Source organism: Rhinolophus ferrumequinum, chromosome 8 (assembly GCF_004115265.2).
Source record: "Rhinolophus ferrumequinum isolate MPI-CBG mRhiFer1 chromosome 8, mRhiFer1_v1.p, whole genome shotgun sequence".
NCBI classification, from domain to species: domain Eukaryota; kingdom Metazoa; phylum Chordata; class Mammalia; order Chiroptera; family Rhinolophidae; genus Rhinolophus; species Rhinolophus ferrumequinum.
In genome coordinates this window covers 60,500,170-60,517,810 of record NC_046291.1, presented here as the reverse complement: position 1 = coordinate 60,517,810, position 17,641 = coordinate 60,500,170, and the positions used below count along the sequence as shown (strand labels likewise).

At 34.8% G+C, this 17,641-nt stretch overlaps 1 protein-coding gene across 2 annotated transcripts in view; it reads right to left on the bottom strand.

The window, feature by feature from the left end:
* Positions 1-15,313, bottom strand: part of FAP (fibroblast activation protein alpha) — a 70,962-nt gene extending 55,649 nt beyond the window's left edge. Inside the window, exons 1-3 of one of the 2 annotated variants that reach the window (XM_033112008.1) lie at positions 15,107-15,313; positions 14,694-14,778; positions 50-148 (exon numbers count right to left, since the gene is read on the bottom strand). In XM_033112008.1, coding sequence (XP_032967899.1) covers positions 50-148; positions 14,694-14,778; positions 15,107-15,112 — 190 coding nt within the window. In that variant the 5' untranslated portion in view covers positions 15,113-15,313. The remainder of the gene's footprint in view (positions 1-49; positions 149-14,693; positions 14,779-15,106) is intronic. The other variant, XM_033112009.1, reaches the window with a different exon arrangement.
* Between the last annotated feature and the right edge of the window lie 2,328 nt (positions 15,314-17,641).

Here is a 17,641-nt window from a genome sequence, read left to right as displayed (position 1 = left end):
ATACATTTTGAAACCCAAAGGTAAAAAAAAAAAATAATAATTTACCTACCTGAAACCCAATTTGGAAAAAATGTTTTATAGAAAAATGTTCCATTTAAAATATCTTTCAGTGTGAGTGCTCTTGCTGTATTTCCATCAGAGTTATGAACTTTGGGGGAAGAGGAAACAAATTATTACTAAAAAGAATAACTCAAATAAATACTAGGCCCCTCTCTCATCTGTTCTTTATCATATAATGAAAAGATCTGCCATTTGCGAAACACTTGTTTAACTCCTGTTTCAATAGCTATAAGTACTATCTCCTTTTTTACAGACAGGTTAACTGAGGCTTAGAGAGGTAGTTAGGTTGCTTGGAAGGGTGGGAAATCTTGAGTGAAGGGTCTAGAGAAGGACCATGATGAGAGGCAGGGGCATTATTCTTCAGGCAGAAGAATTGCCAGAGATTTTAAAGAAGGACAATGAAATAAGGTTCCAACAACTCTAAGCCTTGCAAAGCTGGGATTGCAGACTATGTGGGTTTGACTAAATACCTAGACTCTTAAGCATTTTACTGCATTTTCTCACATACACTTGGCTTGAATTTCCACTGATTTATCAATGATGTATTTTTGCACCCTAGTTAGTCAGATGAGATCAGCCAGAATCCTTACCTTCAGATGTCACAAGAGAGGCATGAGTGAATTAGTGAATTACTTATCCTGACTAGGGATTTTTATAAACAGAAAGTGGACCAGAAGAAAAGAAAACCACATCATCTACACAAATAATCTTAGAAATTTCAAGAGTAGAGGTTTTCCATATGAAAGCTAACCTAATGTGCCTTATAAACCACAAGCGAATTTCACCTGTATGTAAATCCTCCAAAACAACTGTGTTTTTCAAACATGACAATTCTCAGAACACACTCATTATAGAGCCCTGAAACAGATATCCCAGATGGATAGTATGGCAACCAACTTCCAATCCTCCTTCATGTTCACATTGCCATTCTCCATCCCTCCCACCTTACCCCTTCTCCAGGTCATCACTTACAGAACCAAAACTTTAAAAAAAAGAAAAGAAAAAAAGTTCTATACCTTGAATAGCTTTTATGAATCTGGCATTTGCCATTGTAAAAATAAAACTGTTGAAGATGACAGCATTATTTTCCTGCTAAACGCTTCCATAGTTTTCCATGACTCTTAGGATAAAGACCGAAACTGTTAGTCCGGACTATGCCTTAGCTGGTCTGGATGGCCTATCCCTCCAGCCCCATCTTGCTCCTCTTTCATTACTTTTTAGACTCCAAACATGCTGTGCTTTCTGTTCCCCAAATAGTCATTTCTTTCTCTCGGGATTCTGTATCTCTTCTTCTCCTAACTTCTATTCAGCCTTTAATATTCAATATAGGGGCCACTTACTCTGGGAAACCCTTCCTGACTCTCTGGTTTAGGTCTGGCTCCCTTGTTATTCATTGTCCTAGACAATGTTCTTAAAGAGCATTTGTCTTGGTTTGTACTCATGTATGTATTCGAGTGATTATTTTATTAATATTCTCCATCTCCCACCGTATTCTATAAAAGTCATCATAAGGCCAGAGACCACATCTAGTTTTTGCTCACCATCACCTCCCTAGTGACTAGCACATAATAGGTATATAACAAATACTTATTGAATAAATGAAACATGAAATGAAGGATGGTGGATGGATGGATGGATGAAATTTGTGCCCTTTTCTTTACAGAATGGTTTTACTACTAATTCTCTATATGGCTTTGGTAAGTCAATCTCTGACACCACAGGCTTTTTACCTATAATATAAAAAACTGGACTAGATAATGGACTAGTCCATATAAAAAATGGACTAGATAACCAGGGTTATCACATTAAGTTTTGAAATTTGAGACTCAGCATGTTCTATTAACCTTATAGTTACATAAATTGTACTGCCATGTGATAAGAGCCAATTGACCAACTGGATATTGACCAAATGACCATCGTCTGCTATTTTAACTGATTCGCACTAAATGATGTATACTCCACACGTTTGATTAAAAACTTGAATTACTTTTTTAATTTACTAAAAATTATTCTGCTGGCTGTAAGAACACAAGTGACTGGTGAATCCCTTTGCAACCAGACACACAAAATACTTAATAACATTAGGTTATTCTATTTTTTAAAAATGATAATCTCATATTGTCTTAGAATCCTAAGTAAGGTTGTGCATGCCATACGTTTACTTATAATGAATTTTTTCTATTTAATTAAATAGTCTTGTGCAAAATTTATACTACTTATTTTATAATCCCCAACCAATGAATAAAATACCATTTTACTACAACAGCATTAGAATAATTGCAAAGTATTTTAATTCAATTTTATTTAACTCTCCTAAGAGCACATGCAACCAATTTCTAATGTAGTCAAGGGGGAATTCTAGTCAAGTGGAAATTGTTTTCTTTTTGAGATACATTTAATTTGTGTCTACACAATCCTGATCATATAGATTTAAAATTTAGTGAATCCCTTTATTGCGAATACCCCCAAAAACTAGATATTTAAAAAAATTGATATTAATTCAATAAATGAGTATAACCTTGGTGATTTCTTTTTTTGTTTGTTTTTTTTTTTAGTGTAAATAATGTTTTGATTATGGCTAATGACTTGTATAATAGATTTTCCTATTTAATCTTGCATATAATTTTCCTTACTTGCAATTATGCTTGACTGAGAAAGTCATAGCTAAAGTTAATCTTCATTTTTATAAACTGTTTAGTGAGCTAATTCAAGTGAAGCAGTTAGCTCCATGGTTGACACATGATAAGCCATCAATACGTGTCAGCTTTTGCGACTGTCATAGTTTATCAGTATTCTTCAAATAAATATTTTTGATCCGTGAATCCCAAACTAATTTGACCAATGGGATGTTTTGTTTTTTCCCAGTTTCACTGGGAAAAACACTTTCAGATTAGGCTGTTAGCATATACAGTTAATGTCTACTTCTATTCTAATACAGTGAAACTTAGTTGTACTTGGAACATTTTGTTCATCATGTGGCTTTATAACTGAAATATCACAATTCTAATCATAAACACAGCACTAATATTGTGTATATGGAAAAATAAAATTTATTGAAAAACAAGAGTCTCAAATTATGTTTTAAATTCCTACTCATCTTCCTTTTCATTTCATTAATGATCATGCTGATCCTTATCGGATTTCTCAAACAGATTTCAAGGATTAGTTATTTACTCTTTTAGAACCTCAGATTATACATGAAAGTTACAAGAGAGTATATTTCATATTACTTCCTAGTTATTCACTTATTTTAAACGTGTTCATAGTAGCTATAAATGCGAATAATATTTACAGAGAACTTAGCATATGCCCATTATGACTCAAAATATCTGTCTGGCAATTTTATCATGTATTAATTGTACTACTAATTACCATGATGATAATAAGCCCCACCAGAACCTAAGAGGTAACAAGTCAATGTACAGAAAGCATCCAGAGGAGCCAGCTATGTTTGTGTGGAAATAAGGTTCATGCTCAGAATTGGGGTAGGTGTTTCTTCCTAACCTCACATGTGGTGCAGCCAGAGCTCAGAAAGTGTGCTTATGCTGAAGTCAGGCCGGGCTCAGAGTGATACCAAATCAGATGGGAAGAATTGCAATTAGGCATTCTTCTCTTTCTGCTGAAAATGACCACATGTTCATAAATGCAGTGGAGTGATGTGTGTGCTTTGAGATGTTGCATTTGGTCACATATTGACGGTTATAAAATTTACTTAGAATTTCTAATCCAAGCTCTGCTTCGTTGTACATCTAGGAAGATTATAAACATAATAATGTTTCACTACACTATCAGGCTCGACCCCTATATCAGCCACCAGCAGAAATGACCTTCCGTTTGGGCTCTGTGAAAACGCCATTGGCCTATTGCTATCTCAACACTTCCCTCAATTTATCGAACGTGAACCTTTTTTTATCTCTATATTTATGTGAATTGTATAAGGCATAGGTCTTTATCCATGAGGGCAGAGTCTGTGATTTTTCTCACACTATTATATGCCCAGCAGCTAAGACAGTGCTTGGCATATAGTGGGAGCATGATACATATTTATTGAATGAAAAAAAAAACACCTAAATTAACCAGACAGATTTTATGTTAACTCATTTTCACTAATTTTTCCTGAAATATATGTCTGTCCTTACTCTCTGCCTTCTTGTTCATGTTATAAATTTCACGTGTACACTCTTCTACCTGGACGTACCCTCAGTTAAATAGGTATCAGAATTTAGTCCTGAGTGCTTAGTTGAAAAACAGATTCCTAGTTGTTATCTCACAGAATCTCTGGGGATGAGGCCCTGGTAGTTTTTATTTTTACCAAGCCCTCCAGGTGATTCTCCTGCAAAAAATCCAAATTTAGTGATTTCACTGAACCTATTTGGTTCCCCGCACTCTGTATTTATCATTGGAATTGCTCCTTGCCTATAAACTCCAGGTAGGTGAGTGGGGCTGGCCTGCTAGCAATTCATACATCATGGACAAAGACTCCCCACAATTAAGCTTTCATAACGGCCTTCAAGAAATGATAATGGTCTTCTGTAATGTTTATGGCCCTATTTAGTCCTCTCATTCACTCTTTTGAGGCTAGGTCCCAATAGATTCTTCTTTAAATACATTCCCTCTGTTGATCCTTGAGGAATGAGAAAGGGCAAGGGGACTGATTCTGTCCCAGGTTAGACTTCAGATTGCTGGGAAAGCATGGGGGTCACTGTTTTCTAGTGTCTAGAATATGTGTGTGTGTAAATCAGTATAAAAATGCCTCTGCCTGGCATCAATCACACTAAACAAGTTCCAATCACCTGAGAAATATTCCACAAATGACTATCGAGTGAATAAATACATTTCATGCCCCTTTCCAAATAATGTTTTAATATTGAAATACAATCTTTTGATTATTTTCAAAGTTTCATTTTCACATCTATAATTTTTTAAACTCTAAATAGTCGTGCAGAAGTAGAAATGAATTCGGAAAGCATATCTCTCTCCCATACGTAATTGACACTTACTTGATTAACACTTAATTCTTGATAGTACCCTTATATTCAATTTGGCTCATTTTTAACACAGTTACTCATACACTACTTAAACACTCTAATTAACTATGCTTTAATTATTTGCATTTTCCACTTACTAAAGCAAAGCTGAAAATTATTTCAATTATGAATCTAAGAAATTACAATTCACAGAAACAATTCACAAGTAAGAATGATTCACTATTCTAATTGTTTCTTAAAACTTTGGGCTTATTCTTGATTAAGATTCTATTTCTATTTCTGCCATTTCATTTTCTAGTCCAGAAAAATTGGCAATACGTGTCAGAGCAGCAGCATGTGATGTTAGCTCTAATTGTCATATAAACTAAATGAGAAAATAGGGTTTATTAAAGTAGGCACACAAATGGCTGGCAGATCCCTTTGTTCTCAGTTTTGTACTTGATCCAGAACTAATGATTATGAGGCCACCCAAAAGAAAGTGACATGGGTTCCCAAGCAAACCACGTTTGTCTTTCCATTGGCTCTGCAGAGAGGCTGTCTATGAGGAGGCAGCATCTCCAGCCATTGCAGGTCATGTTTGTGTCTGGAGTGAGCACTCAGGGGCAAATATGGGAAATATCAGGGTGTGGAATCTACTATTTACAAACTAATATTATATTTGGGCAAAGGCCGACAACTTTGAGAAAAATGGATCTGAAGTAACTTTAAATCAATAATAGGAAAAATTATAATTTACCAAGATTTTATAAGTACTAAACACTCTATATGCGTGGTCCCGTTAAAGCCTCACAGTTACTCTCTAAGATAAGGACTATTATTAACTCCGTTTTACAGAGTAGAAAATGGAAATTATGGAGGTAAAGGAACTTGCCTAACACATAACAGAGTGGGAGCTTAAACACAGCTCCATCTGATTTTAGAGGCTGGGCACTTTTTCACTATACTACTATTTAAAGTGAAAGCACATGCGTAAGAAAACAACAACAATATAAACAAAAAATAAGATCAAGAATCAAACAATGCACGAGGCGGATAGAATGATTATACTTCAAAATATAGGTCCACTCAGTCTCCTTTGCCAGCTCATCTTCCTCTAATCTCTACTTTAAATATCAGTGTTGCTTGGGGCCTGAGTAAGAGTGACTTTCTTTAGCCATCTCACTCTCCTGAGGTTTCTATTACATATTCTTAGGCTGACTCATCCCCACCACCACTGCCACACCTGACCCCGACTGGATTTCTTCTCTGACTTCCAGACCTGTGTATTAAATTTCCTTCTTTACATCTGCACTTGCCTATCTCATAAGCACTTCAAAATCATTAAAGCTAAGAAGAAAAGAATCCATACTGCCCTTCCAGATTTCTCCAAGTCAGTGGCACTATCGTCCATCAAGTTTCTCATTTCAAATACTTGAGAGTTATCCTTGACCTCCCTCTTCCCTTATCACCTGGGTTCAACACCTAGGCCTGACAACTCTACCACCAAAATTTCTTCCTACTCTTTTTCTCTATTTCTACTGCATCCCAAGGCCAATCCATTTCTCATGAGGTAGGCCACAATGGACACCTAATTTCTCCACCTGCAATTTCATTCCTCCTATTTCACTGTGGTTTTGATTTACATTTTCCTAATGACTAATGATGTTGAGTATATTTTCATCTGCTTTTTGGTCATTTGTATATCTGCTTTTGGAAAATGTCTATCCTTTGTCCCTTTTATATTGGGTTATCTGCCTTTTTATTATTTATTTGTTAGTGTTTTTTGTATATTCTGGATGCAAGTCTCTTACCAGGTATATGATATGTAAACATTATTTTTCCCATTTGTGGGTAGTGTTTTCACTTTCTTGATGATATCCTTTGCCATCTGAAATTGTTAAATTTCAATGAAATCTAATTTGTGTACTTTCTCTTTTGTTGCTTGTGCTTTTGGTCATATATAAGAAAACATTGCCTAAGTCAAGAATATGAAGATTTATTCCTGTGTTTTGTTTTAAGACTTTTGTAGTTTTAACTCTTACATTTAGGTCTCTGACCTATTTTGAGGTAAGTTTTATGTGTGGTGTGAAAAAGGGAGTCCAACATCATTTTTTACATGTGGATATCCAGTTCACCCAGCACCATTTGTTGAAAAAAAATCCCCATTAAATTGTTATGGCACTGTTGTTGAAAATCAATATACTATATATGTAGGGCTTTATTTCTGGACTCTCAATTCTATTTCATCACTCTATATTTATGCCAGTACCAACCTGCCTTGATTATGTAAACTTTGTAGTAAGTTTTGAAATAAGGAAGTATGATTCCTCCTTGTTCTTTTTCAAGATAGCTATTCTGGGTCCCTTCATTCGTTTCCATATGAACTTTAGGATCAGCTTTTCAATTTCTGCAAAAAAGTCATCCAGGATTTGGATATGGATTGCAGTAAACCTGTAGATAAATTTAGGGAGTATTGCCATCTTTCTTTTTTTATTGTTTCTTTTTTTTTTTAAATTAAAGTTCATTGGTATGACAATTGTTAGTAAAGTTACAAAGGTTTCAGAGGGTAAAAGGGATCAAACATATAGTGATAGAAGAAGTATTGCCATCTCAAAAATATTATTTTTTTTATCAATAAACTTTGGATTTCTTTCCATATGTTTATACCTTCTGTTTGTATTGTTTATTGCAAATATATAGAATTACAATTAATTTTTATATATTCATCTTGTATCCTGCTACTTTTCTGAAACTGTTTATTAGTTCTAATAGTTTTGTAGTGAATTTCTTAGGATGTCCTATGAATACAATCATGTCTTCTGCAAATAACGATAGTTTTACTTCTTCCTTTCCAATCTGGATACTTTTTCTTTTCCTTACCTAAATGCCCTGGCTACCACAACCAATAAAATATTGAACAGAAGTGGTGAGAGTACATACGCGGTCTTGTTCTTGATTTTAGGAAAAAGCACAGAATCTTTCACCAGTGTGAGCTAGCTGTGCATTTTTTGTAGATGCCTTTTATCAGACAGAGGAAATTCCTTCTATTTCTAGTCAGCTGAATGTTTTAATAATTAAAGGATGCTGGATTTTATTAAATCATTTTTCTATGTCTATTGAGGTAATCATGTGGTTTTCTATCCTTTTTTCTATTAATATGATTTATTAGGTTGGTGCAAAAGTAATTGCAGTTTTTGCAATTATTTTTAACCTTTTAAACCGCAATTACTTTTGTGCCAACCTAATACTATAGTTATTAATTTTTGGATGTTAAACCAACCTTGTATTCTTGGGATAAATCCACTTGGTTTTGGTGTATATTCCTTTTGTATATATTGCTGGATTTGGTTTGCTAGTATTTTGTTGAGGATTTTTTCACCTATAATCATTAGAGATTTTGGTCTGTAACTACTATTGGTCTATAACTTCTTTTCTTATAAATTCTTTGCATGGTTTTGGTATCACAATAATACTGGCCTTATAATATGAGTTCAGAAGTGTTCTCTTCTCTTCTGTGTTTTGGAAGAATTTGTGAAAGATTGCTAATAATCTGTCTTTGATCTTTGTTAGAATTTACCAGTGAAACCATCTGGGCCTGGGGTTTTCTTTGTGGGAAATTTTAAAATCACTAAATCAATCTCTTCAGTTGTTATAGTTCTATGCATGTTTTCTATTTACTCTTAAGTATATTTTGGTAGTTTATATATTGCTGGAAATTTGTCCATTTCATCTAAGTTATCTGATTTTTTGGCATAGTCTTTCTGTTTTATTCTTTCATAGAGTCCTGTCTACCAGTTTTTCTACCAAGCATAAAAATCATAATATTCATGGAAATAATTTAATTTAGACACTAAGAAATCCTATTATTCTATTATTAATAGAAATAAAGATTAATAAGAATTGTAAGTTAGTCTGTTTTACTACATAGTTTTGTTAGTTCACCAGGATACTGAAATGAACAAAAATTTCTTTGTTCTACATATAATAGGTGATAAAGTTTAAAAAGGCTGATTAGTATTTGACTAATCTATGAAAATATCATCTCAATTTGTGCCTACTGTACTGTCTCTGGTTTTAAAAAACTTTTTGCCGTGATTCCACATCCCTGATTTGAGCTTTAGAACATGTTTTTCTCAAGGTATATCTATGACTAGATATTCTCGTATAAGTTGTAACACAATTTGCTTTGGAAATCAGAAACAGGTAATCTCCTCTGCATTATGGGAATCATCCAAAGATTTGGATTATTTTCTAAATTGTTTAGAATTTGGCAAAACCCAAAGAAAGTTTGCCAAGATTCACCCCCTGTGATTTTAAAATCCAAGTGCACATTAGAGAAATATAATCTGCAAAGTTGATTTATTTACACTCAACTCAAAAGCTCTTTTATGTTCATGAACTTTCTAAATCTTTTCTTCAACCCTTTAGACTTCCCCATATTTCCTCCAAAAGAACAGTGAATAAATAAGCTTAAAACTCTTAAGATATTTGAGGGAGTCTGTTTCACAGTTCTAAATGTTTATACTGGGAACATTTCAAGCCTTTAAAACATAGAAACGTAGTCACATCTCCTTTGAAGACGATTTCATCTCACACATATCTTATTTTACAAAAAGTGGTTGTTGAGGTGATAGCAGTAGTAATAGTAACAATAATGATAATATTAACAATAACAACAATGGATTTCTGCCTAAAATACAGACATTCTGAATGATATTTCTTCTTACAAAATATTGTTTTCTGCTCTATCTCAATTGTCTGTGATTTCACATAGCTTCTGAAATAAATCATATAATGCGTTGCTTAGCTAAGTAAACAATCATTACAATTTATATGTTTGCGTGTATAATCATAAATACAGATGTATAGACATATTCTCTTTTGTTACTTTTTTTCATAATTTTGACCTCACAGCTATCAGTCCCCTTTTGGTTCCTTAAACTCCCTACTTTCCTGCTTCTAGGCCTTTGTACCTACTTTTCTGTCTGCATTGAGGATTTACCCCACAGCTTGTGTCCTTCCTGTCCTTAAGGTCTCAGCTCAAATATCATCTTAGAGAAGCTTGCATTGATCACCCTTGTTATGGACTGAATTTTGCCCCATCAAAATTCATAGGTTGAAGCTCTAACCCTCAATGCCACTGTATTTGGAGATAGGCCTTTTCAGGAGGCCATTAAGTTTACATACTCATAACGGTGGAGCCCTGATCCAATATGACTGGTGTCCTTATCAGAAAAGGAAGAGACTTCAAGAGTGCACGTGCGCAGAGGTAAAGGTGTATGAGGACAAGTCAAGAAGGCAGCCATCTATAAGCCAAGAAGGAAAGTCTCTGGAGAAACAAAATCTGCCTATACCTTGATCTTGATTTCCAGCCTCCAAAACTGTGAGAAAATAAATTTCTGTTGTTTAAGCCACACGGTCTGTGGTACTGTGTTATGGCAGTCCTAGATATCTAACACAACCCTCACTCCACTTGTTTTCAACAGCACTTTTAAGAATTTGAAATATTCTGTTAATTTATTTGTTTACCTGTTTATAATCAAACCATTCTTTCTTAATGGTAGAGACCTTGTCATTCGTGCCCTAGACCAGTGACTGATATTTGGCAGGTGATTGATAAATAATTGTTGGACAAATGAACAAAGTGTTCAGAAGCCGCACTGGATTGGACCTGGTGGATAATGGCTAACAGGGGGATGCTAATCTCACTGTTTTCATATTCAGTAGGTTGTTATTTTTAATCCCAAGAGGCATCATATACTTTTTTCCAGTCCAAGGGTTAAATATTCCAATGTTTATAAAAAGTCAGGCAGATATTGTAAATGAATATGGTATATTATGCATAATAAAATAGAAAGTTGTGATGTCTAGCAAACTGGAGAAAGCATTGCCCACATAGAAATGACTGCTTCTCAGCTATAACCACGGGCCTAGTACTGCCAGATCTCATATTTAAAGGAAAGCCAAAAATCTAAATTTTTATGTGAAATCTTCTGATTTTTAAAAATCGACAACTAATACAAATTTGTATAAAACACAGCAGGCTCAAAACAACAATAGAAGGAAAAGTGTTTAAAGATAGACAGGATTTCATGGATATCTGAGGCTAGACTAAGCGGTCCTTTCACTGAAAGGTACTGAAGGCATTGCCCAGGAGACCTTACAATTTCTCCACGTTGCATACCCCTCTCTTTTTCTTTCACTCTGCTTTCTTCTGCACTCCACCCTCCCCCAACTTCCTTTATCTTGCCCCTTTGTTTCTACTTTTTTTCTCTTGCCTCAGAGCTGCTGATATCCTGTTTCAGTGCTGTGCACACAAAATTTTCTGAAAAATTGTTGCTTTTGATCCAAAGAGGTGGGGGATAGGAACAGGGATTATACCCAAGGATAAAGACCTCCTACTCTCAGAATTAAGAAGAACATAGTTGAAATTGAAATACACCACACAGAAGGGCCTAGTTATAATCTTTGTGTATATAGTAGTATGTATATGAGGATGAGGAATACAATAAAATCCGAGCTATCATTTAGTAAGTAGCTACTGCATGTTAGAAATTGTAGAAAAATAACAGCCAATACTTATTGAGTGTTTCCTCATCATGATGTGAGGATCCCTACACTCAACAGAATTCAGGGAGAGGGCAGATAACTCCAACATTTTCCTTAACAAATGAATTTTACAACTTCAGGTCCAGGAATTCAGAAAGTATGAATCATGAAACAAGACTATATAAAATTTACTTTTGAAATTCTGGAGCTTCTGTCATCTCTGTAAATCTTTTGAAACAAGGTCTGTGTGTTTGGGGTTGGCAAAAAATGAGGGGAAGGTGTGGAGCTTAATTTTCACTCTCAGCCTGGTTGCATCTTCACACAGGAAAAGTGATGATGCTTGGGAAGAAGAGAAAAAGTGAATGGAGGCAGGAGATTAGAAAAGGAATCAGCTGAAGGGAAGTAGGCTGAGGCTAATGAGTGTAGGCTGGGACTAAGGGGTAGAAACCCATATATGTTTTCCATTTGGTGAAAATAAAAATGGGAAATTTTGAAAGTTTCAAAAAAAGGTGTCCCTTATTTTTATTATTATAGGAGTGATCTAAATGGATCTTTCTCATTTCACCACCACATTTTTCTATTTGTTCCTAAAATCCTGCCTAAATCCTCCCACAGCTGTTTTAATCCTGAGGCTGGTGTTCCTGGGACCCTCTACTGCCATGGAAAAGCCCCTTTCTTTAATTTTTTCACTTAGACTTGGTGGGAAACCACGTAAACGCTGACCCCCTACTGTGGTGATGGCCATGCTTCCATACTGGGTTGTCAACCTGCCTTTCAGGGGTAATCTAGATGGCTGCACCTTTGTTACATCAACAACTGGCACAATGATGGGAAGGTAGGTCGTGGAAATTAATTCATTACGACACAAATACATGAATGAATGTTTCTTAAGGAAGACTGTTCTGCTGGCACACAAATCCTGGGCTAAGAAGAATACAAGGGCTTCTAAGGCAAATGTGAGGTAATGGGACTTCTAGGGAAAGGTAACTAGAAGCTTACTTGGCTTTGACTACTCTGTTCCTCCTCCTCATTCCTCCTTCTCTTCTCCTGACTTGCCATCTTAGATCCTATTCTTACTAGGCACTGGGCAGATCTGAGAGAGAACTGGACCTGAAGCTCCAAACTGAAGATGATTGAGGAGTGGGATATGAGAAGAAAGGAAGTCAGAAGGATCCACTTAACATCAGGGCTATCTATACCATTGACTACAAGGGAAGGGGGCTTCAACCCTCGTCCTGCCCAGGAAAGTAGGGGAGTGAATAGTCCCCTGTACAAGTCCTTTAAGTGACATTCCAAGTTCTTCCTTCAATTTAGAATAGAAAGAGAACGATATGGACAAAAAATACAATTCTCAGCTTTATCATGATTTTTCCGTCTACAAATGAGTAACAAAATTTCACCTACAGTTTAACTTGATTACCTCTCTCCATCAGGAAATTACTTTGCTCTGGGAATTATGTTATTTGAAACAGAACTAGGTTATAAATGGCATAAGATTTTTATAAGATATGTACTTTATAACACGCATTTATGTGCCTATTATACATGTCTAAACTTGGGAAGAAGGTCAGGATTGGGATTATATATAATTACACAAATATCTATGCATGCATATACTTATGTTTTTATAATTATAATTATTAGCTATTTGTGTAATTATATTTCTTATTAGAAATTATGGCTCAAATTCCAAAGTACAAAGAATCGATTCTTACTGGTGGACATGTAATAAGGCTCACTATAAAATCCATACACTTTTTGTCCTTAGAACATTTATTTTTGAGGGAGCAAAGTGTCAATTTCAAGTACTGGGGAATTTCTTTTAAAATCAGGAGCTAATTTTGAATGGGTTCACATTCCACAAGTCAGTAGGACCTAATCTCTCACCTGACAATTGCTGGTATGAGGTAAATATGGCCCTCAAACCAATGAGGTGAGACCCAGATCTGAAAACAAATTTAACTTAAAAAATATAAAAAATGGATTCACACAATATATCTTAACAGTCTCAGAACAATCGTGTGCTAGCAGAGAGCAGGAATAAGGACGGAAGATCAACACTGAACATACAAGAACATTGCTTTCATCTTATTGGTTAACCTCTTCATTTTGTAATTCTGGGAAAATCCCATGAGCATTTTGAATTTTAAAAAAATATTTTCTGTACTTTAATTTTTTAAAGCAACAAATCATTTAGGATTCACACATTCTTTAGCTAAATGCTTGTCATTGATCTTCCTTTATTGACAGTTAATTTTTAACGAAAGATATTTCCCACCTTAGCTATCATAAGCTTTTAATATTTGTTGATACAAACTTTTCCTCTTTCCCTAGACCCCTGGGCACAAGACCTGTTATTACTATATTTCTTTTCTTGTTTAGAACTTGAGCTTTTGTTCATAATAGTTTCACAAAACCTATTTCTCTAATATTACTGATTTACTTATAAAGTCTTAATTTAAATTCCAACTTGCCCGATTATCAGTCCATAGTATCTTCCAACTTTCAATAGCAGAAGATCAATGTTAATCTAAGCCCTTTATAAAAGAATCTATCACTAACGATAATGTTTGCTTAATAATATTTTATCTTCTAATTTGAGTGTTCATTGCTACTGCATCTAGACAACAATTTCAGGCTTTCTATACAATTATTCTCAAGATCTCTATTTTAGATTGCCTCCCTAAATTTTTTGAAATACTTATAATAATCATAATAATAAAACATAGGTTCTGTTTTATCTTTTCCCTTTTTATTCATTTTCACTTTTCATGAGGCAATCCAATAATGAAAAGTAATGTTAGTTAAAAATATTGTTCCTAAAGGCCTGTCAAAACGTATAATTTAGCATATAGTATTTTGGGGAGATGTGGGGGTGATACAGAATAGTGCTTAGGTTTTTCTATTGCTGAAATAATACTGGAAATCACTTCCTACCCCTGCCTTGAATTCCTCACTATCTCTGGTTGCACACCAACATATCTGTGAGCTTATAAGTCTTTTTAGAAATAACAGAATTACTTTGGAAAATAAGCACTTAGGAAATGTTCAATCAGTTATGACCATGCTTTAGTGCATTTGCCAAGGCAGATAAAGAAAATTAGAGAAAATTCTTACCTCTTGAAGGACGTAAGACAATACACATCACCAATAAAGCAAGCACAGCAGAGATGGCAACTCCAAATACAATTTTTAACCATGTCTACAAAAAATAAAGAAAATTAGATATACACAATTTCTGCTAAGGAATAGAAATGGCAAGATTTTCTTTACACTTAAATCCTATTTTTCCTTCCCCACAAAACTTTTGATTGTCTTCCACTGATCTGGCACTAATTGCTGGAATTTTTCCAGTTCTGCAAGGACAAATATTTCTACAATATATTTAGAACAATTTCCCAATCCTAACTTACTCCAGGAAGTATAGACTTAAGTACAAATCCTCACCTTCTAAACAATAGAAAACTCTGATCGTACTCAATTCAGCAGGCCCTCATTTTTTAGCAACACCTGAAGTTGTGCATACTAACCTTCATTTTTCCAGATGTTTTTGAAAGTTAGCTAATTCTGACTTCAGAGTGTGGGTCACTGTATCTGTGAAAACCGTTGAAAGGAAGCAAGTCTGTCTTCGGAGTTGGAAGCTGAAGCTAGGACAAGGTTTTTTTCTTTCCACGGACTTTTCAGTACCGTGCCAAATTTCAAGATTTCTGTAAAATTAGAAACAGATTTTGGGGGCGTTCTTGGTCTTGAAATGAACTGTGAGTGGCTCAAGGGAGGTTTTACAGCCTTCTCATCCTTGTAAATTCTACACCAACATCTGCTTACGTTGACGTACAGAGGTTTTTAACACATTTTTTTACAAGTTTAGTTTTAAGTTTCATTTTCTTCTAGAAATCATTCACGGATGACTTTGGCAATTTATTAAGTTTTGTATATCCTTTCTGTTTGCAACCAAAAGAAGAATTTAAAATACTACAAACTTCCAAGTGTGTACAGTATACATATACATAAATAATTTTTAGGAGAGGAGGAAAATTAAAGCCGCAAAAATTTTGTAAGAAATACACCACATAACTGTACTTTTTTTCTTCCTCTGAGAGATTGTGAGGTACTGAAGACAGAAATGTTTCTCTTTCAGCACAATTTCTTTGTCCATATAGCACCATATGCACTTTCAGTAAATACAGAAGTTTAAAAATTCAACTGTCTAAACCCACGACTGCTTTACTTGAAAGAAATAAAATGCCATCTGGTGAAATTTAGTATGGGTTAGGTGTGTATGCACAGGCCAGAAAAATGGAAAGATCAGTAAGAATAATTTACCAGTAGTCCTTTGGAAGAATGGAAATGGCTTGCAAAAGTGATATTTTTGCTTTCATTTTAGAATATCTTCTGAGAGAGAACATTTAGTAACTATAAAGCCTTTAAAATAAATACAAAAACATCTGAAAAGAGAAGGAAGTCTTATGTACAATTTCATTTTGGCTAAATTCACATAATTCCAAAGCAATTGGTCAACTTGACAGATCTGTAAAATGGTTGCCTGAATTAAAAAAAAAAAAAAAGACAAAACAAAAAACCATACACACAACAGTTTCTTGGAGTATTCTGGCTGGTTCAATGCAATTCACATGGATAGAGTCTGTGGCTCCACGTAAACACAGTGTCTTTAGTTTTTCCACTAATACTTTTCTTCTTTGCAAGTTCATAACATTCTCAACCTGACTAAAACAAAGTTCATGGTGACCTTTCATGGACTGTTCATAAAAAGTAATGAGGAAATGTTATCGAAATCTGTTGTTGTTTGCTTTAGTCAACGAGTCTGGCTATCATGGGAAGCTTTCTCCAGCAAACAGCAGGACGGTGGCTTGTGAAATTCCTCTCAGACATTCTCCAGACAACCCTCCCTGAACTCCAGCCTTATGAAAATTCTGTTGAGGAAAATGAGTCATTAAACACTTACTGGCAGAGAGATGTAGTCACCCGCTCCTAGATGTGGCCCCCTCCTTTGCAGTTGATGGGGCCAGCTCTTTACAAACTGAAGCAATCATTAAGAGTAATGTCCAACTTATACACTTGCACGTATCTCCATGTGATTGTAAGATCCTCAAATCTAAGACAAAAGCCACCAGCGAGGTCCCAACTTAACTGCTCTAATGTGGGTCCCCTCAGATTAACTGCCTTCTTTGGGAAATTCACACAGCGTGTTCTCAGAAGTTCTGTCTCAGCCTGCCAAAGCCCCACACACCAGTACTTTTTAGTGGGTTATTTCTAAGACTTTATGCTCTTGAGAAAAACTGACTGTAATAAATGATTAGGGTGTAATTAAAATGGATACTATTTGCTTTAGCAATTAAAATTGCACTGACATGTGACTGGTTTGTGTACCACTTAGGATTGCAGCCAAGTGTAGGTGTCCACAGTTAAATGAATATTTAACAGGTTCTACAGAGATATTGGGGTACTTTAAGAGGGACAAATTTAAGTGGAAACTTTTAGTGAGGGAGAAAATTATGAATCTGAAACATGTTTATTTAGTTTTGTTTTGGGGTTTATTTGGGGGGGTGATTAACACTACAACTTACAGGTTTGACCTGTTTTAAGAAAAATGAGACTGACTACAGAAATAAAGATTTCAAGAGTTTTTCCATTTGATTTCATGGGTAAGTGACATATTGCTTATAACAGAGCTATGCACATATGCATCCTTTTGAGATAATGTGTTTTAATTTTTCTCCAAACAGGCATTCCTACAAAAATTTGTAGGAATATTATAACATCTTTAATTATAATTAAAATTATTATACCTTTACTGTTTTTTTCTCCTTTTAGAGTTAAAATGAAAATGCTTATGCTGACAGTTTTTTAAACATTAAGCAAACTGACTACTATTCTTAATTTACACGGTTAGTTAGCATCCAGTCAAAATTTTTGTTGAGAAAACAAGTATGAAAAAGTTGAAACAAGTATGAAAACAAGTATGAAACAAGTATGAAAAGTCTGTGTTTTCAGGGAGCTTGTATTCTAGGACAAGCATGGCAGGTTAAGTTCTTACATATTTGTTT